This window comes from Medicago truncatula, chromosome 5 (assembly GCF_003473485.1).
Source record: "Medicago truncatula cultivar Jemalong A17 chromosome 5, MtrunA17r5.0-ANR, whole genome shotgun sequence".
Lineage (NCBI taxonomy): Eukaryota > Viridiplantae > Streptophyta > Magnoliopsida > Fabales > Fabaceae > Medicago > Medicago truncatula.
The window spans coordinates 44,607,800-44,634,716 of NC_053046.1; the positions used below are offsets into that span (position 1 = coordinate 44,607,800).

The window sequence follows — 26,917 nt, forward strand, 5'->3', positions numbered from 1 at the left end:
TATATATTATAGTCATTGTTCTATTTGCTTTGATTTTCTATCTTTAGGCGGTATCTTTTTTATTTATTTTTTTGTCTTAGTGTCGTGTTTGATTTAGGTTGAAAGATTAATTTTGATCAAGTGTAAATTCAAACAATGATTTTGACGTTGTCAATATTACAGATCTGAAGACATGAATATTCTAGAGACTTAAATATAATCATATTTAAGGCATATGTATTATATTGTTTTATGCTATTAACATACATTTTGTTATTATTTGCACATTTATCCCTTTTATTTTTGGCGACTTTAAATTTATATTATATTGATATACTTTATCGATTTGAATAGATGAATATCATTTATTATTATTGTAAAAAAAAAACATGATATGGGCTATATTCTTAATCTTGAATTAATCATTCTCTCAAAAAGTGCATTACATTATGACTAATAAGTTTAATATATATATCACCGTCTCTCTCTCTCACTTGCCCTACTTATCAACACATTTTAAGAAAAGTGCATTCTTTGCTTATCATCAGTACTTCGCATTGTTTATAAATTATAACAATAGTAAATTACAACAAAATAATATGTGAATATCGATAAATTTATCAACAGACAATCTTAAATCACAAACACCAAGCTAACTGTTGGTCAGTCCTACCGTAACATCATAATTAAGTAAAATTTGGCATAATGAAGTTTCTCCTGACAGTGTTGAGATGTATAAGCATCAAACTTTCTCATTCTAAAGTCATAAGAAAATATAATAGTAATCCTCTATGGTCAACAATTTTTCTTGTTCGTTGTATATGCTGTCAGCCTGAAGCAAACTAGTTCAGATCTAATTTCATTGTAGAGGCTGTTATGTGTAAGCAGAAGACATGTCTTCTAGCTACTCCTTTATAACGGTATACCTTGATGGAGGACCAAACAGGCTTAATACCACCTGTGACAAAAAGGAGGCAGGAAGTGTGAGGCATTTCATCATTAATTACTGTATATATTTGGTACAAAAAAAGTTCACGGGGAACTTATGCTATCATATTCCCAGGGAATCACACAAGCCTCAGCGAGGACTTACAGCGGTGTTAATAGATCACCTACCACTACCGCGAGTGGTCATTACTCACAATGAAAATGCAAAAGGAGTAAAGCCTATTATACATCATCAATGACGAGCTACAGTTATTTATAGAGCCAAACCAAACACCGCAAACAACACTTACTGGTAGAAACACCAGACCATGCAAGAAGCCAATGATAACCAAGGAGAGATACATTTGAAAGTAATACACCTGCAAAGACCATAAAGCTAGTAAGCTACTTTACTTTTTTTCTGTTGTGTAGACAAACAAGTGTCAAGGGCCAAAGGTGATATATCACAAACCACAAAAATTTCTGATGTTGAGAAGCAAAGGACCAGAACTCCAACTAATTTTGTAAGTGTGATTCCACTGCCAGACCAAGTAAAAAGAAAAGGGTCAACAAATCAATATGTAGACACACACCAATAGTAAGACCCCCCCCGTTGAAATCAATTTACCATAATGAGTTATAATTCATCCTACGAAAAATTGTACTCTTACCATTCCTTTAGTTTAGGCAATAATAATAAGGTTTTCAAATAAACTTCGTGAACCATTTATATTTTGACTTGTTGCTGACTAATTAATTTGTTGGCATACATGATTAACTTAAATAATATCCCATAATACATGTCACATATTGGTCAAATATAAATGCTACACTCAGGTCCTAGGCTGTAAGTGCCATGACAATTCTACATGCAGTGCAACAGTATGCATAGCCAACCTGAATACAGAAGCACCCATAGTACACAATGCTGTCCTTGCTCGTTGGCTCCTATCCCCTGAACTTACCTACATTAAACATGAGAATATAACTTATAAGATCATTAGTAAACGTGCACATTCACTGAAAAGCATGTGGTTCTATGGCTTAAAGATCTCCTTAATCACAATGGTTGAGTAGGGTTTGGATACAATATAAAATTATCCGTGCTCATACCTGTATTTAAAAACAAGAAAAATTGCACTTGCACAAAGCTTGAATAGTAACTTCAATGACCATACCCATACATATGGGTACAATATACTCAAACAAGACTCATAATTTGGTTTTAGCTTAATGGAATAAGTTCTCTCTGTAATGTGTCATTGTTCGTTTTGCAAGTATACTAAAATACTAGGAGTATTTTATTACTATAACTAACAACCAAAAAGTCAAAAAATAGAGTATTGATCTATATTTCAATTGAAAAATATCTCAAGTTTTTTCAAATCCTAGTATAAAGCAAAACAAATATAATGCATGGTTATAGAATGGGTTGTGTAAGTAGAGTACCCATGCTTGCATTTTTTTTCCCAAATAATACCCAGGCACAACCCTAGACTCATTTACCAATTAAAAATCCTATCAAATGCGATAGTCCCATTTTCACCCCAACTATTTAATCAAAGCATTAAAATCCGCCACGCGATAAAGAATGTTGGAATTCACATGCTACAGTTATTTCCATAACAACATTGACCTAATGAACATGTCGGAATTGTAATTTGTGAAGTGCCAGTTTGATAAATGTTGCTGTTCCTTCAAAGACCGTTTTATCCTATGAGGAAGTCCCCTCAATATATAAAACATAGGATTAGACTAACCATGAACGCATGTGTTATATGCACACAAAATTCCACAGCAATCCCTATTGACATAATCAGGTTGACAACAGACACCGCATTTAGTTGAATACCCAGAATCGCCATTACACCCTGCATCAGTCACAGAAGTCGTGAGTTTCATTTTGAGACTAAGAGGTATTAATTTAACATAAAAAGGTGCAGCTGAATTCTACAAGAGAACCCCTAAAATAATAGAAATGGGAGAATATGATGCCTAAAGAAAAGGCAAAGGAAAGACATAACAAAATCCAAAACAATTAAGATAAGTGATACCATGAGGTCGAGAATAATCATGAGGAGAACAAGTAATATGATTGCTGAACTCCACAAGCTGCATTGGTTTGCAAACAATAAATATTACACTTAATCCCGAATAGAGAGAACAAATTTTGAATTTACTCTAAGCATACAAGGCTTAAGTTTGAATAGATTTTCTACCTCGATGTGATGATCAAACAAACAACAAAAACAGCACCTGTTACATGTCATCACAAATTGTTCAACGTCAAATAAATTTGATTAAAAGAATACAGAATTAATACAAGAAATTCAGATGACTTGGGTAAAAATTGAAAAGTTTATTTCAAGGAAAAACGAGATCATGGAGAAAAATGAGAAGATATGAATTACATTTTCAATTTCTATTTATAGGCACAATGAAAAATGTGAAGTGAATGTCAATTAAGTATTACATAATGGTGTGGAGTTTAAATCTCGATACTAAAACATTTAACAATATAGAAAGCAACAGATGATGTATGTCCTTCTGGAGACAAATAAAGTGGCTTGATGTTTAAAAGACAACAAAAGTACTCACTCAAAGAACATAAAGAGGGAAGGTGAATTCAAAAGTTTGAAGTCAAGAACATATATGTATAAGCCTTCTTAACATAGGCTCAAATTTCAAAAAATAAAATGGAAGAGGATGGAATAATAAACAGAAGGGCAGGCAGCATCTAGGATCAAAACAAACAGTTGATCTCATAAAAATAGGGTTGGTATACAAGTACGCCATTCTATGTGTCAATGTTATTAGACTGTTTTGGAATACCAACCTAGTGCTATTGCAATGTTAATCAGGGCTACCTTCCATACATCCAGATATTGTTCGAAGAAGATATAAAATACTGAGTATGGAAATACATCCATCTGCACAGGAGAACATTAGTCAGCAAGTAGAAGAGAGACATAAAAATAATAATATGGGACACTATGCCCAGATTTAGCCAATGCAAAAATACTTCAGGAGGACAAAAATGAATAGTATATCAGTAATTATATCACCTACAATTTTGTTAAAAACCTATATCAAGAAAGAGAAATTCAGGTGAGAAGTATGGCCAGTTAACAACTTCAAAACCTCTATAGTGATTGAGACTCACAGCTCAAGCAAAAAATAACTATTACACTTCCAAGTAAAATATTAGATTGGTGAAAGAAAAATATAACATTCATAAGCAAAAAAAAACTTAGAACCACGACTATCCCAGGAAAAGGCTCATGAATATAGTACAGCGAAAGCAGTAGTGATTGCAAGGGGAAGAAAACCTTCAATTCCTAAGCTATGCGCATGAAGACAATATTCCTAAAAATTGTTTGATCCAATAAATCTAAAACCTAAACCAACAGGCAAAAACTCATGATGAAATTGAAGGCCAAACCTTTAAAGACGCAGAAATTTTGGAGCAAAACTCCCTTGCAGCTCGTATTGCATTAACATAGTCACCCTAAAAAGATTCCGGTTAGATAAAATAATGTATGAAACATCATGCATAAGCAAGGAAAATAAGATTTTTTTTTATCACTCTGCATACTTGTCTATTAAGTGGTGTATGATAAGTACGGAATTCAGAAGCTTGTATGACACCACCCTCATAACCTGAAAGTCAGTTAAAAGTCAAAATCTTCATATCAGAATTTAAAATTTGAGACGAAATTTTACTGTATATGTATGTAAAAAAGTATACAAGAGATTTCAGAAAGGACAAAACTTACAAAAAGTTAATACATGTTTGATATATAGTATTTTTTGTTAATTAGGGACAGCACATCTAATCTAATGTTTTTGCCACAGTTAACGCTCTTAAAACAAATGTTAAGTTTGAAACAGTGTTTATCTTTATATGTCACTCCTAAGAGAAGAGAAGACAAAGATGAAGATGAAAAGGGAGGAATAACATTATGATGGGATTGTTGAATGCCAATATCATGAGAAGCTTCAACAGAATGTTATGAGTATTAAAAAAAGTATACATGTAAAAGATTAATTAGAGAACTTGACAGAATAGAATAAAGTTTAATCCTTTTATATATATATATATATATATAGAGAGAGAGAGAGAGAGTGGGTGTCTTTCATACCACTAAGATCTATACTATTGGTGTAAGCTCCATGACCACCCTTCGCACAATCAGCTGATGGAAGTGCATCAAGAAACCAGGGAAGCTTCTCTTTAAACTGTGCTGTAGATGGACGGTCATTAACCAAATCCGAGTGACGGAAACACTGGGAATCAATCAAAAGTGTTAGTCCTTTTGCTACTGCACCCTTTTGATTTACAATTTAAAGTCTTTTGGGAAATAATCTCCTATGTAATAAACATAATATGTAGGGAAAAGTATATTACTGTTGTACAGTCTTTGCACACTCCACCCAACCCACATGGTCCTTCATCCAGGAAACAACAAGGTGGCTGAAAAAGGACAGATATTTACTATTGTGATTGTACAAGGAGCAATATCTTATCAGATTAATACAAACAATTGCTGTAGTTAGGAAAATTAGACAGGAAAAAGAAATAAAACCATGATATGGCAACACATACCATGTGCATGAATATAGTTTCAAAAAATGTAGAAGAGAAAGAAAATCAAGCAAACTACACACAAGTTTTTATCCAAGCGTATTGAAAGAACGTACCTGATCATCAGGTGGACAATACGAGTCATTTGTGAATTTTCGACAGCAACTAAAAGCTTCAGGTGATATCCATACAAGGAAATCATCAAGCCATGAGGCAGCAGGCTTGGCAATGTAGCTTGATTCTGGTACCAATGATGCTCTAGATATCTGCAGTTTTATGGAGCAAGATATGCAAAACCCATTCATATACGCCAAGATAAAAAATAAAATAAAAAATACATTACAAGTCTCTTTGTGTGAAAACCAACCATTCAACAATATCTTCAAAGTATCACACGCAGGAAGATATGAACTATAGATATGTACAGGATTCTACATTATAATTTGTACTTGAAGGTGACTAAAACTGGAAATCAAGTTTAATTATCTAAGTTGAAGTTCATTCAAACCACTTATTATAAGTGGGACACAGTGATGGGAAGGTGATGCAATAGACGAGTGGTTGGAAAAGTCATTAATGGTTAGTGTGGTTAAAGGAAAGTCAAATCAGGTTAGTCAAAATCAAATCTGGTTAAAGATACAGGTGGTATTAATATCACAGAATATTTTGATTGAACTGTAGAAATGACTGAATAGTTACTATAAGCTAGGCTCAACATATCGATTATATCTGATTAAATTCTTTAAATAAAATATAAAAATTAGATAAGAGGTTTTCAGTAACAACCACTTTTGAAGAATTCAATCATTGATTACCTCGTTTAAAAGAGAATTTGAATCACAGTGGCTAATGGAGCATAGCTGGTTTGTATGTTTAGATTCCAAACTGCAGGAGAGAATATCAGGAAAACAGCGAAAAGTTGAGATAAAAATTTGAAGACAAAAGAGCATACAACCAAACTAAACTGTGTGTCGTTGGCAAATAGACACCGAACTTTCACTTTGTTCCAATTAATCCCTAATATCCTATTGTTACAACAAATCCTCCTGTTAACATAAGGTCGTGTTATAGGGAAAATTAATGTCCAACACTTTGAAATAGAGATGAACCTGGAGAAAAGAAAAGGACTGCACAACCATTCTAGGCCCAAGAACTGGAGTGAATTAAGTGACCCTATAAACACAAGAACTAAGAAAGGCACGAACTATAACAGCTCCTAATTCTAGTAGTACAATTAGAGCAATATATACAAAACCAAATTATATCAGAATCTTGATTCTGATCGATTCCCATAATCATTGACAAAGAAATTGAGAAGGAAATATGTTTTCTGATAAATTGCTTTAGCAAAATGAGCACAACACATTAGATTTACATGACACAAGGTAATAAATACATTCTACTACTATTTACAAGAAACAATAAATAAGCTGAAACATTTCCTGTAATACTAAGGATCCTATGCAATCTGGAATCAGTTATTTAATTATTATAATGTGTTACACGAAACAACCACTGCCATAAATTTAGTGCCTTTTACAAGTAGGTACGTTGGACTTTCAATTCCTCCTAACCAATCTTTAAACTCGTACTATTGTTGCAAATAGACCCATGTGTTCACCCTTGGCAACTTAACCCCAAATTATCAAATGAGTCTATTGTAATAATAGTACAAGTTCAATCAACACAGTGAAATTGACTGTATAAGGCATAAAGTTTTCCCCTAATGTTAATTGATACATTTCTTGAGGTTTTTCGCATGATAAAACATTAGAGGAAAATAATCACATGGATAATTTGTTGCCAACTAATTCTATTTCTTTTTTCACTCATTAAGGTTTGCATGCTTAAGGCCTTCATTGTGTGAATAGTACAACATTAAATGTTATGCTTAAAAGACAATGACCTGTAATTGTAATCTTTCACAACAAAATACAATGGTGGTCCCACTCTGAGGTACTCAGAAATGTTACTGAAATACCCCTGTAAAAAGAACAAAAATAACCACTATAAGAGGCTGGACGACAAAGAATGGAACTAACAAAAACATGGGAAATGAATTAGAAATTAGACCTGAAGATAGGAGTCCCGTGGAAGAGCAATCTGTTGCTCTAGACCAGGTTCAATCCTCGTGCATAATGCCTGAAAATAAAAAATCATAGCGAAAATCACGTTTTCCAAAAATATCTTACTGAAATTTGTTATTTTATCATTTTCCTAAGTAACTTACAATGCTTGCTAAGGTGAATGCACCAAATATGGCGATGACCAAGATTTTAACTCCCCATAGTCCAAGAAATGGTGCATGAACCTCCTATGTTTACACAATGATAACAGAGTTAGTTTTGATACTAAAAGCAAATCAAAAAAGGTTTATGCTGTAAATATCATAGATGTTTTGCCAATTATCACCAACTAGAATGAGAAAACAACAAAACTGAATTCATAAAATGAGTAGCACAATAGTATCTTTTTTTTTTTGCTTTCTTTTTTAGTTTATATGCACTCCATGAACTAAATAGAATTATACCTTCATATATCGTGTCAGCAGTCCATCTGTCTCCTGCCCAATTCCTGCACTTCGACGGTGATATGATTAAGAACCATATGCATGCAAGTAGAGAGAGAAAAAAAATGAAAATACTCAACTCAGCAAAAGCTGAAAACAATCCAGGCCTATTGCAACAACAACAACAAGCCTTATCCCACTAAAAGGGGTTGGCTACATGGATCAAATTACGCCATAATGTTCAATGATGATTTACATCTCCATTTCAACCACCCAACTTGAATATGATGATTTACATCTGCTTCTGTTTCTCCGTCATTTTGTACTACGGACCCAGGTCTACTGCAATAAAAAAAATTACTCGCCATTCTCCTAAACCTAAAATCTTAATTTGCAGAGCACCAAGTGATTCATATCTGTAACATGCTTAATGCTTCATCACATGCAAATCATTTGGAGTGGAAGCCTAGACATAGCACATAACCATATATTTTGGTGAAATTAAATCTCACCATGACAAAAAGGGCAGCAAATGTCAAATTTGTAACCACTAGGTCATGGCACCTTTCATATCATGGCAAGCGCCAATTGATATAGAACCAAGTCGATTGATATGTCTTAAACTTCTAAGCTTTGAAGATAGCAATTGTTTACCTTGGCTTGAACAATCTTAGTCTTCAGGATCTCTAATGCGTTTGCAGAGTTATGCTTAATCTCAGTAAGACGACAAATCCATTTTACAAAAGTTTTAACCACACATGATACATTTCATGAAGAAATCCTAGACAAACCCAAGGCTCGAATCACATTTATTAAGGAGATTCCTTGGAAATATTACTCAAGAAAGAAGCAATGAAGCATACACGGACCAAGGATTGATGAAGCTCACAGATCTTACCATGGGTTATGTACACTAGATTGTACATGCATTCCCCCCCCCCCCCCCCCCCCCCCATCTCTTCCCTTCCCATCTCCCTCGTTCTTTCTCCAACCACCATTGGCTCAACCTTCCTCCTTCATCTCAAGCTTATCAACAAGTACAACTCCAGTATCAACAGAAAACTCGTCATAGTGATCCTCCCTCCCATCCAATCATACCCCTCAAGGAGTTCCCCTTCTCCACCTGAAGAGATGAGAGAGAGAGAGAGAGCTTGAGGGATATGGCAAGGAATTTCGTCTCACTCTTAACCCTTTCCTTGCACCTCTCCATCCACCATCCCCAATCCACCTCTCTTCCATCCTCTTTATAGCATGCATTACCTTCTCTAGTGAGAAATTTACATACAACAACAACCACCAAGCCTTATACTACTAAGTGGGGGAGACCTAGAGAGAAATTTACATATAAGCAAAAAAACATAGGAGGGGAAATAAAGAAGCAGAAATACCCATTCACCAACCACAGTCCAATCACCCCTTTCGAATGGTAGCAAGCCCTTCATCAATCCTCGTCTCTGCCACCATGTACAACGGCCTTCCCTATTGCACAGATCTATACACCACTGAAGCCATGGAGGTGTCTTGAGGACCACGGCGGAGTAGAGACAGAGCTGAGGCGTGGAGGTGATGGCAAACCCTACAGTGACTCTGGGGGCATTTCACAGTGCAAGAACCGCGGTCTGCGATGGAGGTAAGTTGGCGGCCAATGAGAGTGGAGCGGGGGAAGGTGGTAGTAGAGGTAAGATTAGGCTTGAAGGAGAAGGGCTGGAGAAGATATGGTGCAGAGGGTCAATGGTGGTGTTACTGTGAGGACTGGATTAATCAAAAGGTTCAAAAACACGTGCCTAAACATCCTACAGGCATAAGTCTTACGCTTAAAAAAAACTCGATAGAGACTACAAAATGAAGAGATAAATAATTGAAATGTCTTCATGTCTAATCTCTCAACGAAGAACAAAGAAAATTTCAAGAGATGATATATATAATTATGTGTCATATATATTCTACTCTTCAATGGATACACCTCTTTAAAATGAGGGAACACTAAGAAGATTCAAAGAATCCTCAAAGGTCGGTAAAATTTGGGCATGACGGACGAGAAGAAAAGAATCATGGAAATAATGACCCCAACACTTAAGAGAACTCAACAGAAGAATAATGATTATATAGGCAACGAAGGATACCAGCGCTCTAATGTGACATTGAAGTTATAAGGTTTTGGACAAGAAATGACCAAGACCAAAAGACATTGAATATGACTGTGGTTTTTATACAAAAGATTAGAAAATAACCATAATACAAAACTTCTAATCCAAACTATATAAGAGAACAAATCCTGATTATAGTCTCCTAATCCAAATTAGATAGAGAAAAAAGCATGAAATATAAAGAAATACAGAAACTGCTAGTAGGAGACAAACTAAATATTCTAAACTGCACTGAGGTACAACACAAATATTATCAGATACTTTTCGTATACATTTAACAAAAACAAAAGATCCCATGTCTTGTATACGTAAGAAGAAAGGCATAAATGATCAATTCTTCAAAATTTGGTCAGAGATTCCAATATCATTTAAGAAACAACTGCCCAAAAACATAGCCTGTGAGATGCAGACTTAAGAGGGGCTATTATATCCAATAAAAAACCAAAGTATCCATGAGCAAATAGCTTGTATGTACCTTCAGTCTGCTCCACAGAGTACGGGTTCAACTTAATGCATGGGAAGCAGTCAATCCTGTTATCCTTGGCTCTCTCAAAGTCTAATGTAACCAAAGCCACAAAAGCAGTGATTTGTAGAAGGAAGTCCAGCAGAACCGCCAAAGCTATAGAAAATATATTGTAATGAGTTAAGAAACACGAAGAAAAAATAAACTTAAAATCACTTTTTAAAGGAGTTGGATTTCCCCTCTCCTTTATATGTAATTAAACAAAATTTAAATACAACATACAAAGATGTCAACTTAGTTTTTTTTATCCAAAAGGGCCGGACAAGAGAAGAAAATTTTTTAACCTGCAATCATGGAGAAAACATGGCATGCTGGCATAGAAACAAATGATCCTACTGCAAATGCTAGAATCTCTGATAAGCTGGCGAGTGTTATGGACGGTCCAACTTCCCCCAGTGCATTGCTTATTTGTTCTTCAATTGGTAAATCTGAGGGTTGCCGTTTCACAGCATCTACGATTATACACATGTTATCTACACCAACCTAATCAAAGAATGAAAATCCAAGAAAAGTAGTGAAATCTCACAATACTTGGCGAGAGACATGACTAAAACATTATGGAAAGACAGAGCAAGAAACTTATAAAATTATAATAAATTGATGGAATAAGAATCACATTAACTTTCCATGTTGCTTAAATTCTTTGTACAGTAAGTAGAATAGGTTTAATGTGTCTTAGGAAATAGTGGTAGCTTAATTACTGTCTAGTAAGTTGCAGTTGACATTCATTATCTTTGTAATCTTCATGTGTATAAAGTAAAATATTATGCTGGGTGTTTACATATTTGAGCTCATTCAGAAAAATCTTTTTCAATTCTCACATTAACTCTCTCAGTTTTGAACAACCAAGAATGTGATGACTCAAGCGGCAGCAGATGCTGACTATACATAACTTCAGTATAATGGCATTAGGAATATAAAACATCAATTGAAAGTAAAGAAAACCTGGAGTAAGAAATCAAAATCAAAAACTACCAGTATTCCCATTGCCAAAGACTTACTGAAATTTTACCCCCCCCTCCCTCCCTAAAAACAGACTACTGTTAGGTGCAGGGTCCAACAATGGATTGTGGAAACAGATTGGACAGCAAATTAGTGTTTGAAAATAGAACACTTTTAGTCTATTTGACTTGGACACTATGACATCAGCAGTAATAAAATATAAATGACAATGGACAAAACAGAAAGACTTACAGCTAAAACCAGAAAAGGTATGACTTCCATTATGATTAGCGTAGATTTTACTCCAAGAGCACTGAAAAATCCAACTGATCCAAGGACTGAAAGCATAACAAGCAAAACTCCCGAAAGACCAAGCAATACCTAAATGTCGTAGCATCAAGTCAAACATGAGTGGTTCAAAATAATTATAGCAATAGCGATCTTAGCTGACGAACCATTTCATACCACTTATAAAAGTCAACTTGTGATGGAACCACGCACACAACAAAACAAAGAATAATAGGAATAGAGTAAATAAGGATGGAGTGGATAGTGTATTCAATCCTTAATGGAAAAGTATGGGTCCCTTACAAGAGAATTCCAGAGCTACAGCTCCTTAGAGAAAATATTTTCTGCCCTCACAAATAATGCCCCCCACATTTCCCTTCTCTCACGGTCTAATATCCATGAGGAGTTTTGAAATAGGAAACCAGATATAAAGAAAAAGGTATGGACTCATCACTAATGAACAATGGCAACCTACAATGAACGTGGCTTTTTATTAATAAACAAGGCCAACCATAGATGAACATGAAATGTCAATATTCCGAAAAAACCGTTGTCCAAGAGGTGCTAGCTCAGTGGTAAGAGTTTGGCCTTGTAACCTCAAGGGAGGGAGTTCAAATCCCCTTGGATACGGTTGTAAAATGGTTATTAGTGTCACTTTAACTAATAATAATAATTTTCCCCTTACCCAGTTTTTTATAAGAGAAAAATATGAACAACCATTACATGATATCTAATAATGAGAAAATGAGGAAAAGCAACAGAAAATAAGAGAAAGTGACAAGGAAAAAATCAAACGAGAATTTCTGAGACAAGAAAAACTGATATTGTTGAGAATAACCAACAAACTGATTTTGTATGTTCGTAAAATTTATAGGGAGATGTTAAGTCTTAACTGTTACCCTGTTTTCACAGAGAAGTAAAGCTGTGACTTCAATGCTAATTCAGCATGAACAGTAACCAACTTATAACTTTAATTCTGACTCAGCATAGACTATACATCTTACACTTCAACAATAGGTTTCACAGAAATAGACAATCTAGTATTCTGTCTTCAAACTATTGGTGAATGGAGAAATATAAATTGATCCGACACCCTGAGTTTCGACCATAAGTCATTAAATCAAGAGGTCTGACTTTGAGGCTAGTTAAGTTGGTCGGCTAGCTGATCCTGAAGAGGAATGTGATAAAAAGGCTATTTGTTCAGCCTTTTCTCTTAAGCAAAAAATATGTCGAGCTTCATTTGTATTTTATTCTCGTATGAAGAATAGAGTTGTAAATTAATCTGAGAATATCACACAGCAGAACTGTAACGGAAGTATGCATATGAAGTTCATGTGGTATAACTACCCATAGTATTAGTGCTGTTGTGAAAAGCTACTTTCTTTAACATACTAGCTGGGCAGTCAAAAGAGAGCTCTCACTAACTACAACAGTAAGCTAAGTATTCTTATGCACACACATGCACTGCCTTGATTAATGATTAAGGACATTTTCATCAAGAGGTGCAACTTAGCACATATTAGCACTTACAAAAGACATGTATGTATTGAATGCACATACAATTCAGTATACCAGTGAGCAATAAATGAGAAAAGGGCAATAGGAATTTAGACACCTAAAGATAAATATCATACCTTGGTCGAGAGGTAGAAAGAAGATAAATGATGTGGTGTATCTCCCAATGTCACTGATATATAGGCGAACATTACAATATAGCTGACCTAAAAAGATGTAGGAAATGAATTCAATGTACATTCAAGTATAGCAAATCTTCAATTCAAAAATCCATAACCAAACTATTTGATGAGTTTATATGTAACGTAAATCAGTTTTTCATGTATAGTTGAAAGAAATGGAAAGTTATTACAAGTATTGTGATGACATCAGCAGTGCTTTCTCTCTTCAATTCTTCCTCAATTGAACTTTCAGCAGAGAACGATAAAGTAAGATTGTTAGATTGCACCATTGGCAGCAATTCCTCCTGACAAATGTAAAATTGGTTCAAAATAAATCACTCCAGTTATGGATTTGAATCCATGCTCGGTATCTACTATATCTAAGCAAGCCAAATTATACTATGGAATTAAAGGAAATAATGAAATAATAGAAGAAAATCAAAAGAGAGAAACATAACGTGATAACTTATTTTCTTAAGCTAACCAAGAACATAACAATATCATGGACAACAAAAAGTAAAACAAAATGCTGAATTATAAGTTACACAAGAATTAATAACTGTGATGACTGTATTTAGGAGTCAAACCTTAGCTAACTGGATGAAAGCTTTCTCCCAAGCAATTGCTTTCCCGTTCTCATCTCCAAATTTTGCAAGTGCATTATTGACAGGGTATGTGATGATAAATGCAGAAGCCTAGAATATGGTAATCAGCATATAAGTAATGTGTAAACAGACATTTGCCAAAATGCATGACCTTACCTCAGAATAATTGTTCCCGGAAAACCCTCCCAAGGCCGTAGTTGGTTCTAGGGGAGCCTTAAATGCACTAAAGCATGTTTCTGTAGAAGTGTAATGCTGAAAATGATATATTCAAATAATCAGAGTCAACATATACCAGATAGACAGACAAATCATATAAGGACATTGTTAGGACCCAAAAATATAAAACCGTATTCAATTTACAGGTCCTTACAACCAGGGGGAATATCCTGTACTGGACTGAAATGAAACTGCTAAAAAGGATATGGAGCTTAGCTCCCTATAGATGGAAATGAAACTTCAGAAACAAAAGAAAGATAAAACCAATTCTGAGAGAAAGCCAACCTTCTCAAACCAATAATAATAGAGACCCAAATATATTTAAACTTAAAACGATTGGGAACTGCTTCTGGGACAGAGACGAGGCCAATGCATCATGGATGATGACGGGGCTAGGCCAACTAATACATCTGGGACGAAGATGGGGCCAGTGCACTTGGGGAAAAGGATGTGGTCAAAGCATCCAGCAAAGAAAGTCGGGAGAGTGCGAGTTAAACCAACAAAAGTCACCATCAACAGGAAAACAAGACACCACTAATATGATTACTATGTGCAAAAAGAATTGTCGTCAGCATGATCATCGGTGGAAATAAAAGCCGCTAATATGATACATTAGTGAGAAAAGAATTTCATGACAAACAACAAGCCGACCTCACAACACAAAAGAAGATAAAAAAATACATAATTGAGCAAGTGCCTAGAAAATATGCAGAAGACAATGATGCAACAACAAAAGTGTCGGAGCATGCATGAAAACTAAGACCGGAGAGCTTGAGGGTGGTCCAACGGAAGCAAGAGTCCCTTGAATGCGAGCAGCAACAACCAATATCAGAAACAGTGGCCTATCATGCACTTAAATTCTTATTTTAATAAAGGAAATTGCTTTGAATGAAACTCGTTCGAATAACCAAACTGAGGTAATCAATAATCAGATAAATGAAGTTTACCTGAAAACAATACTCGGCATGTTCGACACCTCCATAGTCGTCATAATTGTCAGAGTCCATTTGAAAATACTATCAGAGAGAAAATTAAGACAAAAATGGAAATCAAATAAAACCATTTCTGTGTTCCCAAAAAAATAGTAAATTAAAATGAAAATAAACAAGAAAGTTAGCTGCTTGTACTGCACATGCATAATAAATACAAGCAATGCAAAATTCAATTATAATTCACAAATCCTTTGGAAAGTGGGGGTTTAAACCTGCAAAATGCTTTGGGTGGCACAGTCATCACCTAAAGGCTTCAAGCAAATGTCACTCAAAGATACGAATAAGCCCGAATAATTTGCACGAATTCCATCAACCTGTCAGGTCAATGAATAGAAAATTTTTAATATAAAAGGTCCCGCTACATTGCAACACCGCCATTCAAAGAATAGCAAGTCAAAAGAACGAAAAATAAAATACCTTTTCCTGTATTTCAAAAAGCAATTCAATGTTGTCTTCTGTTATGATACTTGGTGGCTTACCATGCTCAGAATCAGGGATTGTGGCTATTATGAGCTGAAAAATAAGCAAATAGGATTGCCAGAGTGATTTATTTCACACAGAATCATCGCGAAAAATGAAAGGAAACATACAGACAAAAAAAAAATCCCATTAAATGAGATCGGTAACATGGATCAAACATTACCAATACCATAATATCCTATTATGGAAAACTTCTAATGCTTGAAAAAAGGGGAAATTCTTAATATAAGTTCTGATTCTAATCTGTAGACAAAGGTTAAATTACATTGGTGGAGCCTATATTCTATTAAGTACAATATTAATTTGTTAATGAGAGAAAATAATAACTCAAATATGAAGCAAATATATCACTCCCTGCTTGCAAGTAAGATCTTAAAACCACTATAAGGTAATTCTCTTGGTGAATACATTTGTCAATTGAAGCCTGAAAGGATGTATGTTGTGGCTATAAGACCATCGTCTAATTTCTTCTTGATGAAGGGTTAGGCTATCTTTATATGCTTCGTCATATTATGTTAAACTGGGTTGTGTGCAATGCCAATGGCAAATTTATGGTCAAAAAATAGAAATGATGGTAGAGAAAAAACATGCAAATGATTATGCATACTGGTTAGAGGTTTTCTATCCACTTCAGATTAGATATCGTTAACAAGAAAACCAAAAGAAATTAAAAGCACAGTTGAAACCTGTTCAATTCTGTAGAATGGAGCCAGGTGGCTGTCAAAATAATCTTTCTCTTCAGCTGCCTTACTTCCAGGACCTGTCCATAACTGAAATACAAACATGACCAACTTGTTTAGATAGGAATAAATGCCATTGTCAAAAATTAAAAATAGACAACATTACAGCACAGTCACTACTTTCCGTATTCTGGAAACATATATATAGAATTTGTATGTTATTTTTGTGTCTATAATGAGATCACACACCTTGTATGCATAACTGTTTTACAATAAATTCATTGAATGCTTAATCAGTAAGCACTAGCCTAGGAAGTTGCATACTTTAGGAATAATAACAATCAATCTACGAAGTTGTACAATTAAAGGAATATATGAAGATTCTTAATTTTAACAATATACAACTATGAACACATGTATTACTTAGTGTGACCTTTGTTTAATGAGTTGTATTATTTTGACACATATTTTGATATCAATTTGGATGGCTAATAAAGTTTAAACGTGTGGTCAATTACATTCAACGGATGGTTAATGATTTAAACAAGGTGTCGTGACTTATTACGTATATATTGAACACAATTAACTACGATTTTGAATGTCATTAACCACAGCTTTCAAGTGTATATTTGAACATACATCGTGGTTAATGAATATCATGTATATTTGAACACCTGAAAAATCTTTTATGTATAATTAGGATGGTTATAATTAATGAATACATGTATATTTGAACACTTGAAAATTGTGGTTAATGGTGTTTAAAATCGTTAATTATGTTCGGTGCATGGTTAGTGGGTAGCGACATCTTATTATATTCATTAACCATCCAAATCAACCACATATCTGAATTGCATTCACCATCCAAATTGATGTAAGATTTGTGTGTCAAAATGTCATTTCTCTTCTTCAGCTCACCCTATGTACTACCTATTATTTATTGACTCTGTCTGGAATCTGGATGATGTTATTAAAAAAAATGTGTAGGGAGAAGGGGAAATCAAAAAAGAGCTATTATTGATGAGACAGAGAGAACCAGTTAAAGATTTAGGGGATAAATATCCTCCCAAGGACAAAAGAACAAGAAAACAAATACAAATTGATTTTAAGGCAAAATCATGGGTTTTAAAATCTAAAAATTTAGAGATTTGAACTTTAACTCAAGCTGAGAAATAGACAATCTTAGAAATTAGGTTGGTCTAAATCAACACTTACAAAACCGGTGCTTGTAAGGTGAGGATTGTCCGCCCCTTATGAACAGATGATCTTTCTATAATGGGAAAACAATGAATGATATTGAAGTTGGCGTTGTTGTCTGTTGCTATTGCAACTGTCCTGGTGGGAAGTATTGATGGCACACGAAGAATCAACAGTCCATGTTGGTCATAGGAGAATGTATATAAACCCAACATGTTGCCCTCTTCCACCCCGTTTTGCTATGCCTCCACCGATTTAAAATTCTAAGCATTTGTTATTTCTACTAAAATCAGTTTGTTTGGGTTTGAGAAAGGTTCATTCCTACTTAATGAATTGAAATTATAATTCCATTTTGTCTAAAAAAAACTCAACCCCTACAAAACCAGCGTGTTAGGTGTGGACTGTCCACCACTTATGAACACATGTTTAGGTCATATCTCGTCTAATGTGGGACTTCTAAACAAACCTTCATACCCAGGATTGAACATATGGAGTGTGACCCGAGTGGCCTGCGTCTAATGTAGGACTTCTCAACACACCCCCTCACACTCAGGATTGAACATATGGAGTGTGACCCGAGTGGAACGCTAACAAGTGACCCAACGAATCTTGCATATACTCATATATCATCTTAGAATTTGGGTTGGGCCTAACTCAACCCCTACAAAACCAACTTCTAAAGTGAGGACTACCCACCACTTATAAACATGTGTTTGAACCGTATCTCATCCGATGCGGGACTTCTCAAAAGACAAGAATGTATCCTAAACCAAGCAGAATGAAAGAATGTTATCCATAAGAATACACCCTTGCAGTGATATTTTATCCTTCATGAAAACTTCTTTTTATATTCTAAAAAAAGTATGGATTCGGCAGTGTAAAACTATTTCAACATGCTGGAACTGTTATTCGTAATGTGCTTACCATTTGAGCACTTGTTTCAACAACCTATACAAACATGTCTAAGAGGAGACTAAAAAAATAAACCAAGGTAATACTAACATACAATAATGGAACAGAATGTGTTATACAGCCAGCGGGAACAAGCTAGAAAACTTAAATATATAACAGTTACAGGTAAAAAAAAAACTAGATTTCACTTTGTGGGGATGCTATAGATGAAATTTGATACCTTTTCAGGCCGCGTTTCCACCTCGAAACGAAGCAGACCCAAACAAAGCAGGAGAACAATTACCAATGACAAACAAAGAACAGTATTGGGCCTCATAGCAGCCCATCTTCCATAAGATCTGGATTCAAAAATAAAATATTAATGAATAATTCTGAAATTGTAAACCCGCCAAGTGCTAAAGCAACAGACCTGTAAAATCTAGACAAATATCCTTGAACAAAAGAAAATTGCATCGCCTTCTGCCTTTGCGGATCCATCACTTGCTCCTTTTGTTTGTCAAAACAAAGTCAACGGTATGATAAAGTAATAAATGATACACAAGAAGAAAACAGAAGAGGTTAATTAAAAAATAAAATAATTCACAAGTATACATCTGCTCTGAATATAGCACATTATACAGCATGTAAATCATTTAATTCTAGCCCTTGTAGAAAACAGAAGAGGTTAATTAAAAAACATTGCATCAGAAATAAAGGTTGGTCTAATGAATACACAAGAAGAAAACATGATGGCATTAGTTTATTAATTAAAGAAATATTTTACCAAAAAGCATCACTTTTTCAGCATTAGTAACATGTTGTAATAGCACTACAATACGGTTTTGGATATGGCTGTGGTCTGGGCCTTGTAATTGGTTATTATGTTTACCACTACTTGCAGCCTATGGCTTGTGGCTTGATGATTGGGAGGTTCAGGAACCAACGACAAGGTTCCATTGGCTAAAAAAGCATCATATTCATTCTTCACGAAATCACTGAGGGCTTGATAAAGTTTGTTAGACAGCCATCAATTCGGTGGATGAGCGAGACGTGCAACATATGGACACAATAAGAAAAAATCTTTACCCTAAGCCACCAATAATAAGAAGCTATAGCCTATAGGCGTTGGTTTAGCTAGTAAGGATCAAAGCATTTAACAAAAAAGGTTTATATTCGCTTCCAGCTGCCAGCAATTTGTCAATGATATAGGGTAGTCTCCTCTTCCCTGGACATTTCTCTATTGAGACTTTAAAGAAGTATACATAACTCATGTGCCTTAACCTGACAATTTAAGATTTCCGGATAGTTGGTTCATGTTATGGTAAGCAATTTAGAGTTGGAACCTTATCATTACCATTTTTCTAAACAAAAAAGTTGAAATTAAGCATAAGGTGCCCAAAGAACTTTTGCATGAGAGGATGAGTAAATTATAATAATGTAAATGTAAATTCATGCATACCATTGTTTAAACTTTAGAATAGTTGGTTTTGACAAAAATAGTAGTAATAATAATTTGAATCCTTCTGATTCCTAGACATACATATATTTATACAACACGGGCTTATGTGCATACCTCTTCGGGATGAGTTTCGTCCCTTTGGATGTTGGTAAAACTACTTCCTTCATCACCCATATCATTCAGCAATGGTTCCACATCGGAGCCAACTCTCCTTTCTTGTCTTGTCCTTTGCAGCAACACCCATCCAAGCAACACAAAAACCAATAGAACATACAAGAGAGCTAATGAAAAATCCACACATCTGACCTGTAGTATTATTATGCAAAAACCAGCTTCATGCCAAACATCAAAAGGTAAAACAACTTTTAAGAAAGAAAGCAGGGCATTGAATTTATCTAATCTTGAAGTGAATGAAATAAATGATGAAAAAGAATCAATTCTATTGTTACAACCTTGAGAGATCCCATTCTAATGGAGCAGGGATCTTTTGTGGGAGGTGAAGGTTCTGAACCCGAGCATACAGGAGATGAAGGACAATCGCCGCATGAGCAGCCGAGTGAAGTGTCATTGCATGAATAGACAGGTGCATTCATAGGTTTCATAGGAGAAGAGTCAGGAATGGTTGTCTTAAAATGTATAGAATAAGGTGAACCAGGAAAACCAAGAGGGACTTTTTGTCCAAGAAATGAAAACCACTCTTGATAATTGGAAGCTCCACCACCAACAAAATCAATGGCCCTTGTATTCATTGTACCAAATTTGACGTCTTTACATGCTTGATATAAACCATCTCCAAAAGTTTCAGTTGCATAGAAGTCAATAGCATCAACAGTAATATTACCGTTAACCAAGGAAACAGAAGTGACATTAATGAAGAGACTCTGATTAGGAGAGCAAGAAAGCTCACAGAAAAGGTTAAGAAAGTTCCTCAAGCAAGCAGGACAGCCAACAAGAATGGGTACAGCCTGTTGAACTTGTGCACGTAAAGTTTCAAACTGTTGCTCAGTACAACATACATTACCGTTTAAGGAAGGACAGAGACTTTGAATTTTAGCAGAGAGGAGATCATTGGGCTTGACGGAAGGAGAAGGATAAGGGCAGTTAAGTACTTTGCCATCAGTTCGTTGACCACAGATATCATACATTGAACAATATTCTTCAGAATGGGTATTGCTCCTAATAAGAATTGAATTGAATTGAAATTAGTTGTAAAGTAGAGAGCAGTGGGTGATTGAGAAAGAAGTAATTAAATTACTTACATGATTTGGGCAGCAGCAGCAGCAGTGAGAGTGAGAAGAGGCGAAGAGAGTACCTGATTGATTGATGATTCAATTAATAGAGTAGAGAAGTTGAAGAAGTAGTTGAAATGATTGAATTGAAATTTGAAAAGAGAGATAGATTCTTCCTTTGCTTACATTTACATTTAGTAGTAATAATAATAATAATACAGCAGCAGAAGTGGAGGAGGATGAGAAGTCGATGATACCAAGAAAATCCATTATCATCATCTTCTTCTTCTTCTTCAAATTCATTTTTTGTTTGATCATCAACACGCACAGGGACTGGCGGTTTACACAACCAAAACCAGAATAAACAAAAACATAAAAAGATGTTGGATCATCTATATTTATTTTATTTATGTCATCTCTAACTTTTATTGCCCAACTTTATTTTAACATTGCTATTATTATTTCATTAGTTTTTTTTTTTTTTTTTACAAATATTATTTCATTAAGTTAATAATTTACTTTTTTTTTTATAGAATTTAATAATTTACTTTAGTTCCTCAACAAAAAAAATACTTTAGTGTGAAATTTTATTTTTTTTTAACAAACTAAAATGATATATTATAAATAACAATGGATCACCCCGCACAAGGTGTGCAAAGGGAAACCCACCCAAAAGTATTTACACAAATTAGGTGCTAACAAAACATAGGCACATGTCGAAACAGATAAAAATACTACAAATGAGCATCCATACAAGGGATTGGATGCCTCCACCAATCATGATAACTATAATAAAATGTTGCTTGATTTGTTTTCAGCCATAAAAAAGAATTGAGTTTCACTTTCTCAGGCAAACCATCCGTAAAAAAAACCGCATTTTGGAAAATACAGTTGTTCCTCGCCTTCCATAATACCCAAATAGTAGCAAACCAATAATTCTAAGAAAAACATGGGTAACTCTAGGTAATCCTGCCATATTAGTGAACTGGTTATAATAATGTCGAAGATCAGCATGCATCACCGAAAAGATACACAGCCACTACCAAACCTGGTACCAAATAGAACTAAAAAAAAAAAATACAATCCACAAACAAATGATTCGCTGTTTTCGGATGTCCACACCCTGAAACACAAGTCACGTTCTCTGGAGAAATCACGCGCCTGTGCAACAAGTTGTCTTTGGTAGGCAGACAGTTCTGAAAGAGACGCCACGCAAACATAGACACCTTAGAAGGAATTTGTTTGTGCCAAACATTTACAACAAGACTTCTATCCAACGGTTCGCCTATGGTAGAAAAAAGTGTCATTTTGTTAAAATAAAAAATAAGTTTGTAGGTGCAAGTTAATCATTTTCATTTAAAAACCATATAATCCATTCGTCCTTAAATTGTGGTATTTTTTTTTATCAAGTAAATCGTGGTATTCTTTATTTAACCAAGTTTGGATAAGTTAATCATATATGCCGCTCAACTTTCCCAAAATTTCATGAGATTTTTATGAAATTTGGACATCCCAAAAGCTTATGCCTGAACTAAAATGTCGAGCAATCAAATGTCGTTTTCGTTCTCACAACCAGAAAATGCAAAAGGTCGTGGAAATGGTGACTCAAACGATATATCCTCTAGTCATTATTATAAGTAAAAATATACATTTTATATTCATTAATGTATATGGTCTTTATCATAGACGACATGCATCATTTAATGAATGAATCTAAAATATTAATTTTTGTTTATAATAGTGATCGAGTGGAGTAGTCCCCTAAGCTACACATGTAGAGTATGGCCACCACACTTGTTAGTTTAGGTTAAGATTATGAGATGTCCAAATTTTAGAAAAACATAGTTGTTCTTCTCATTTAACTAACATTTTTGTTCAATTACAAGAAGGGTCGGCAACCTACACATGTACGAATCAGCCATATTTCTCATCTCATATCCAAGAGTGAATTGATTATGTAAAATTGTTTTTAGATAAAAGTGAGTTAAATGTAAAGTTATCTATGTTTGAATGTATTTATGTAAAAATGAATTTAACAATAAGAGCGTGTTTGTTTTAGTTTAAAAAATAAATAAATTTTGAGTTAAAAGAATCGAGAAATTTTTTCTAGAGATTTCTAAAAAAAAAAACTGAAGCTATTTTTGTTTGTTTGCTATCATAAGTATCATTTTTTTTATGATTTGAAACTTACACTAAGGTTTCTTGTTTGTTGAAAGGAAAAAATAGATTTTAGGAAAATTATTAGGAATAGCTTTTCATTTCGAAGTCAAAAATAATTTTTTTTAACAAAATAGATTTTTTTAAAATCTAAAGCAAACACTACATAAATAAATAAAAAGTGTTTTTTTGAAAGAAAAAAAAAATCCAAAATAAGCAGGCCCTTAATGCTATAATCAAATGTAGAAGGCAAAAGCTAAAATTGAAACCAAACGCATACTAAAGTCATGACGTGCAAAGGAAAAATCAAAAATATCTTCAACATTAAAGTCTGATGTTGCTAAGTAACACAACCTAAAAGTCTATCTCGTGCTACCCACTTCCTATCTTCAGCTAGCTTCGTCGTCCACTTTATCAACACTGCAAAATCATAATCAACTTCGATTTTAAATCACTAAATAGGACAAAAAATCAGGTCCAAGTAGACAAATGATAATACTAATATGTGACAATTATTGAAAGAAATATAACTTAGTAGTGTGAGGCTGTTGCTGCTTCACACAGAGAGAATAATCAAATTTAAGATGAAAAAGTATTGAAATTACAAGAAGGAAGCAAACTACAATAGAATAGAAAATGGAAGTCGAAACATGACAAGGACATATGATAACAGCGGTTGTTACAATGGTCCAAATGACCCCCAAAAGGAAGGAGGTCAGGAGTTGGGGACAGATAAGATCGAATTTGTGGGTCTGGGATTAAGCCTGAAACTAAATTTTAATGGAATGAATGAAAGCAATCGATGAAGATCATCAAGCTGAATCTCAACTGCACCAAAACTCAAAACGTAGAATTTAATAGCTTCAACTGCATGAGGATGTTCAACAGAGAGACCGAGAGAGAGAGAGGCTTAAAACCTTATGAATTAAAGAAAAAACTAATCAAAAATACCTTCTTCTTTTTTTTACGATTTTAACAAATAATACCAAATTTCTTATCAATTCTTGTAGGTGCTTTCCGTGTGACTTTACTTTTCACATAAAATACTCATATCTACTAATAATTTCTCAAATTCACAAATTTATAAAAGTTTGTTATTTGTTGTAAGCACAAAAAGTCTATGATATGTGAAAAACCACACAAAAAAAGGTTAATTATCTTTTAGGTCCCTATAAATAGGCGTGTTTTCAACATTAGTTCCTACTTAAATTTTATTAAATTTTTGGTCCCCAACCTTTTTTCCGTTAGCAAAATAGGTCATCGCTGTTAATTGTTGCTGATTGAGCAAACGGTGAAGCACACATGGATGTCATATCTAACTTTTTTTTTTGTCAAATATGTTTTTAGTCCCTGAAAAATTGAGGCATTTTAAGTTTAGTCCTTACTTAATTTTAATAGTTGTTTTTAGTCCTTACAAGAATATTATGCACTCACTATTAGTCTCTGCTCAATTCAAATTTGTTCAATTTATGTTTAAACTTTTGTATGTTGTCACTAGTTTTGCATGAAATGGGAGCATATGGGTTGGTTCGAATTAATATGAAATTATTTTCCCACGCCCATTCAATATTTTGCCCCTAGTTAATGATATTAGATTCTATTCAAATAATCTATGCCGATTTAACATCTTTCGGTCGACCTAATTTAAAAAAAAAAAAAAAGAATAGCTTATTCTTCGGTATCTCATATGTGTGCATAATTCTAGGAATTTGTTCTATAAGTGATATTGAGCTCAACGGGACCGTTTTACAAATAATATCTCATGGATTTATTGGCGCTGCCCTTTTTTCTTGGCAAAAACTAGTTATGATAAACTACGTCTTCTTTATCTTGACGAAATGGACGGAATGGCTATCCCAATGCTAAAAATATTCACGATTTTTACTATCTTATTGATGATTTATCTTGCATTGTCCGGCATGAGTGACTTTGTTGCCGAATTGATAGTTTTTATTGGAATAATTACTAGTCAAAAATATCTTTTTATCATGAAAATACTATCATAACTAGTTTTAGTAGGTTTTTTTAGTCCCTAAAAAAAATACTTCTAATTTTAGTCCATGCTAAAACAAAGTTTGTTTGATTATCCTTAAATTCTTAAATTTTTGAATGATTTTTTTGAGATAAGTTTAGAACACTATGAAAGGTTCAATTACTAAAATTTATAATTTTTTAACATGAAACGAATTCAATATGAATTTTTGAAAACGATAAAAGTAATAAAATATGGACATATAAATCAAATTTTGCGATAATTTTTTGCGGAGGAACTTTTAATAATGTTCTTAACACATCTACAAAAAATTGTTAAAAAACTTAAGAGTTTAAGCATAAATTAAACAAATTTGAATTGAGCAAAGACTAATACTGAGTGCATAGTATTTTTGTAAAGACTAAAACAACTATTAAAATTAAGAAAGGACTAAAATTAAAATGCCTCAATTTTATAGGGACTAAAAACATATTTAACCCAACAAAAAAAGGTCAGATGTGGCATCCACGTGTGCTTTACGGTTTGCTCAATCAGCAACAATTAACGGTCAGGATCTATTTTGCTAACGGAAAAAAGTGTTGGGACCAAAAATTTAATAAAATTTAAGTAGAGACTAATGTTGAAAACACGCCTATTTTTAGAGACCTAAACATAATTAACCTTATTATTATTACAGTAACTATATGTCAATCATACATAGACAATACAATAGAACCCGTACCATCTAAACCCGCATAAACTTCGATGAGTAAAACCTAATTGATTGGATTTGAGTTTAAGTTATCCTCAACAAATAAAAGGATCCTATTTACAAGTCTCTTCCAATGTCCCCTATTTAATATTTTTCTTCAGCCAGTTTTTTTTTTTTCATCCTATTTTTGACTCGTGGCTAGGTATATGTGGAAGTTCAGTTGTCTTAGTGATTGTGTCATATGTATTGTATTGAGAAATGATATTTGAACATCCATTTTGTAACAACTTTTGCAACAACTTTCTCTCTCATACTCACATTACTTTTTACTTTATCTCTCTATTGCTTTGGTTTTCGTGCAAATACCAATTTTTTCTTTGTAAATTATGGTTGTCTTAAAAGTTGTCAACCAAATGGTTGTTCAAATAACACTCCTCTATTGTATTAGTTTGAGACCCGTGCCCTGCACGGAAACTGTTTTTTCAAAAATTATTTTGTATATAATAACATATTTTTTTTTTAAATATTTCTTGTGGGTTTTTAAAAAAAATTGTGGCCCTATTTATAAGAAAATTTTACATCTTTAAGGTATAGTTATTGCTTAAAAGATATTTTTATCCTTCATTTAATGATTTTCTTTTTAATCTTAGTGGGTGTATTTTTTATGATGGTATATTGGTAAAAATATCTAAAAAGTTACATTAAACAATGATTATATTGGTGTTGGCATAGTGGTATTGGTTTGAGATCT

The 26,917-nt window shown here is 33.9% G+C and overlaps 1 protein-coding gene across 1 annotated transcript; it reads right to left on the reverse strand.

The window, feature by feature from the left end:
- Positions 1-493: 493 nt before the first annotated feature.
- LOC11425301 (NPC intracellular cholesterol transporter 1) lies at positions 494-21,715 on the reverse strand. The gene is made up of 35 exons (XM_024783196.2): positions 21,512-21,715; positions 21,356-21,408; positions 20,549-21,272; positions 20,211-20,402; positions 19,068-19,144; positions 18,879-18,996; positions 16,556-16,639; positions 15,807-15,902; positions 15,602-15,703; positions 15,345-15,413; positions 14,338-14,433; positions 14,164-14,271; positions 13,768-13,881; positions 13,535-13,621; positions 11,865-11,993; positions 10,955-11,153; positions 10,623-10,766; positions 8,022-8,065; positions 7,722-7,805; positions 7,565-7,633; positions 7,398-7,474; positions 6,307-6,376; positions 5,608-5,757; positions 5,315-5,380; positions 5,049-5,193; positions 4,502-4,566; positions 4,349-4,414; positions 3,743-3,836; positions 3,126-3,162; positions 2,961-3,018; positions 2,667-2,777; positions 1,804-1,871; positions 1,379-1,445; positions 1,218-1,286; positions 494-937 (listed from the first exon to the last, which is right to left on the reverse strand). The coding sequence occupies exons 1-35, from the start codon at positions 21,641-21,643 to the stop codon at positions 884-886; spliced, it is 3,918 nt and encodes a 1,305-aa protein (XP_024638964.1). The 5' UTR covers positions 21,644-21,715; the 3' UTR covers positions 494-883.
- Between the last annotated feature and the right edge of the window lie 5,202 nt (positions 21,716-26,917).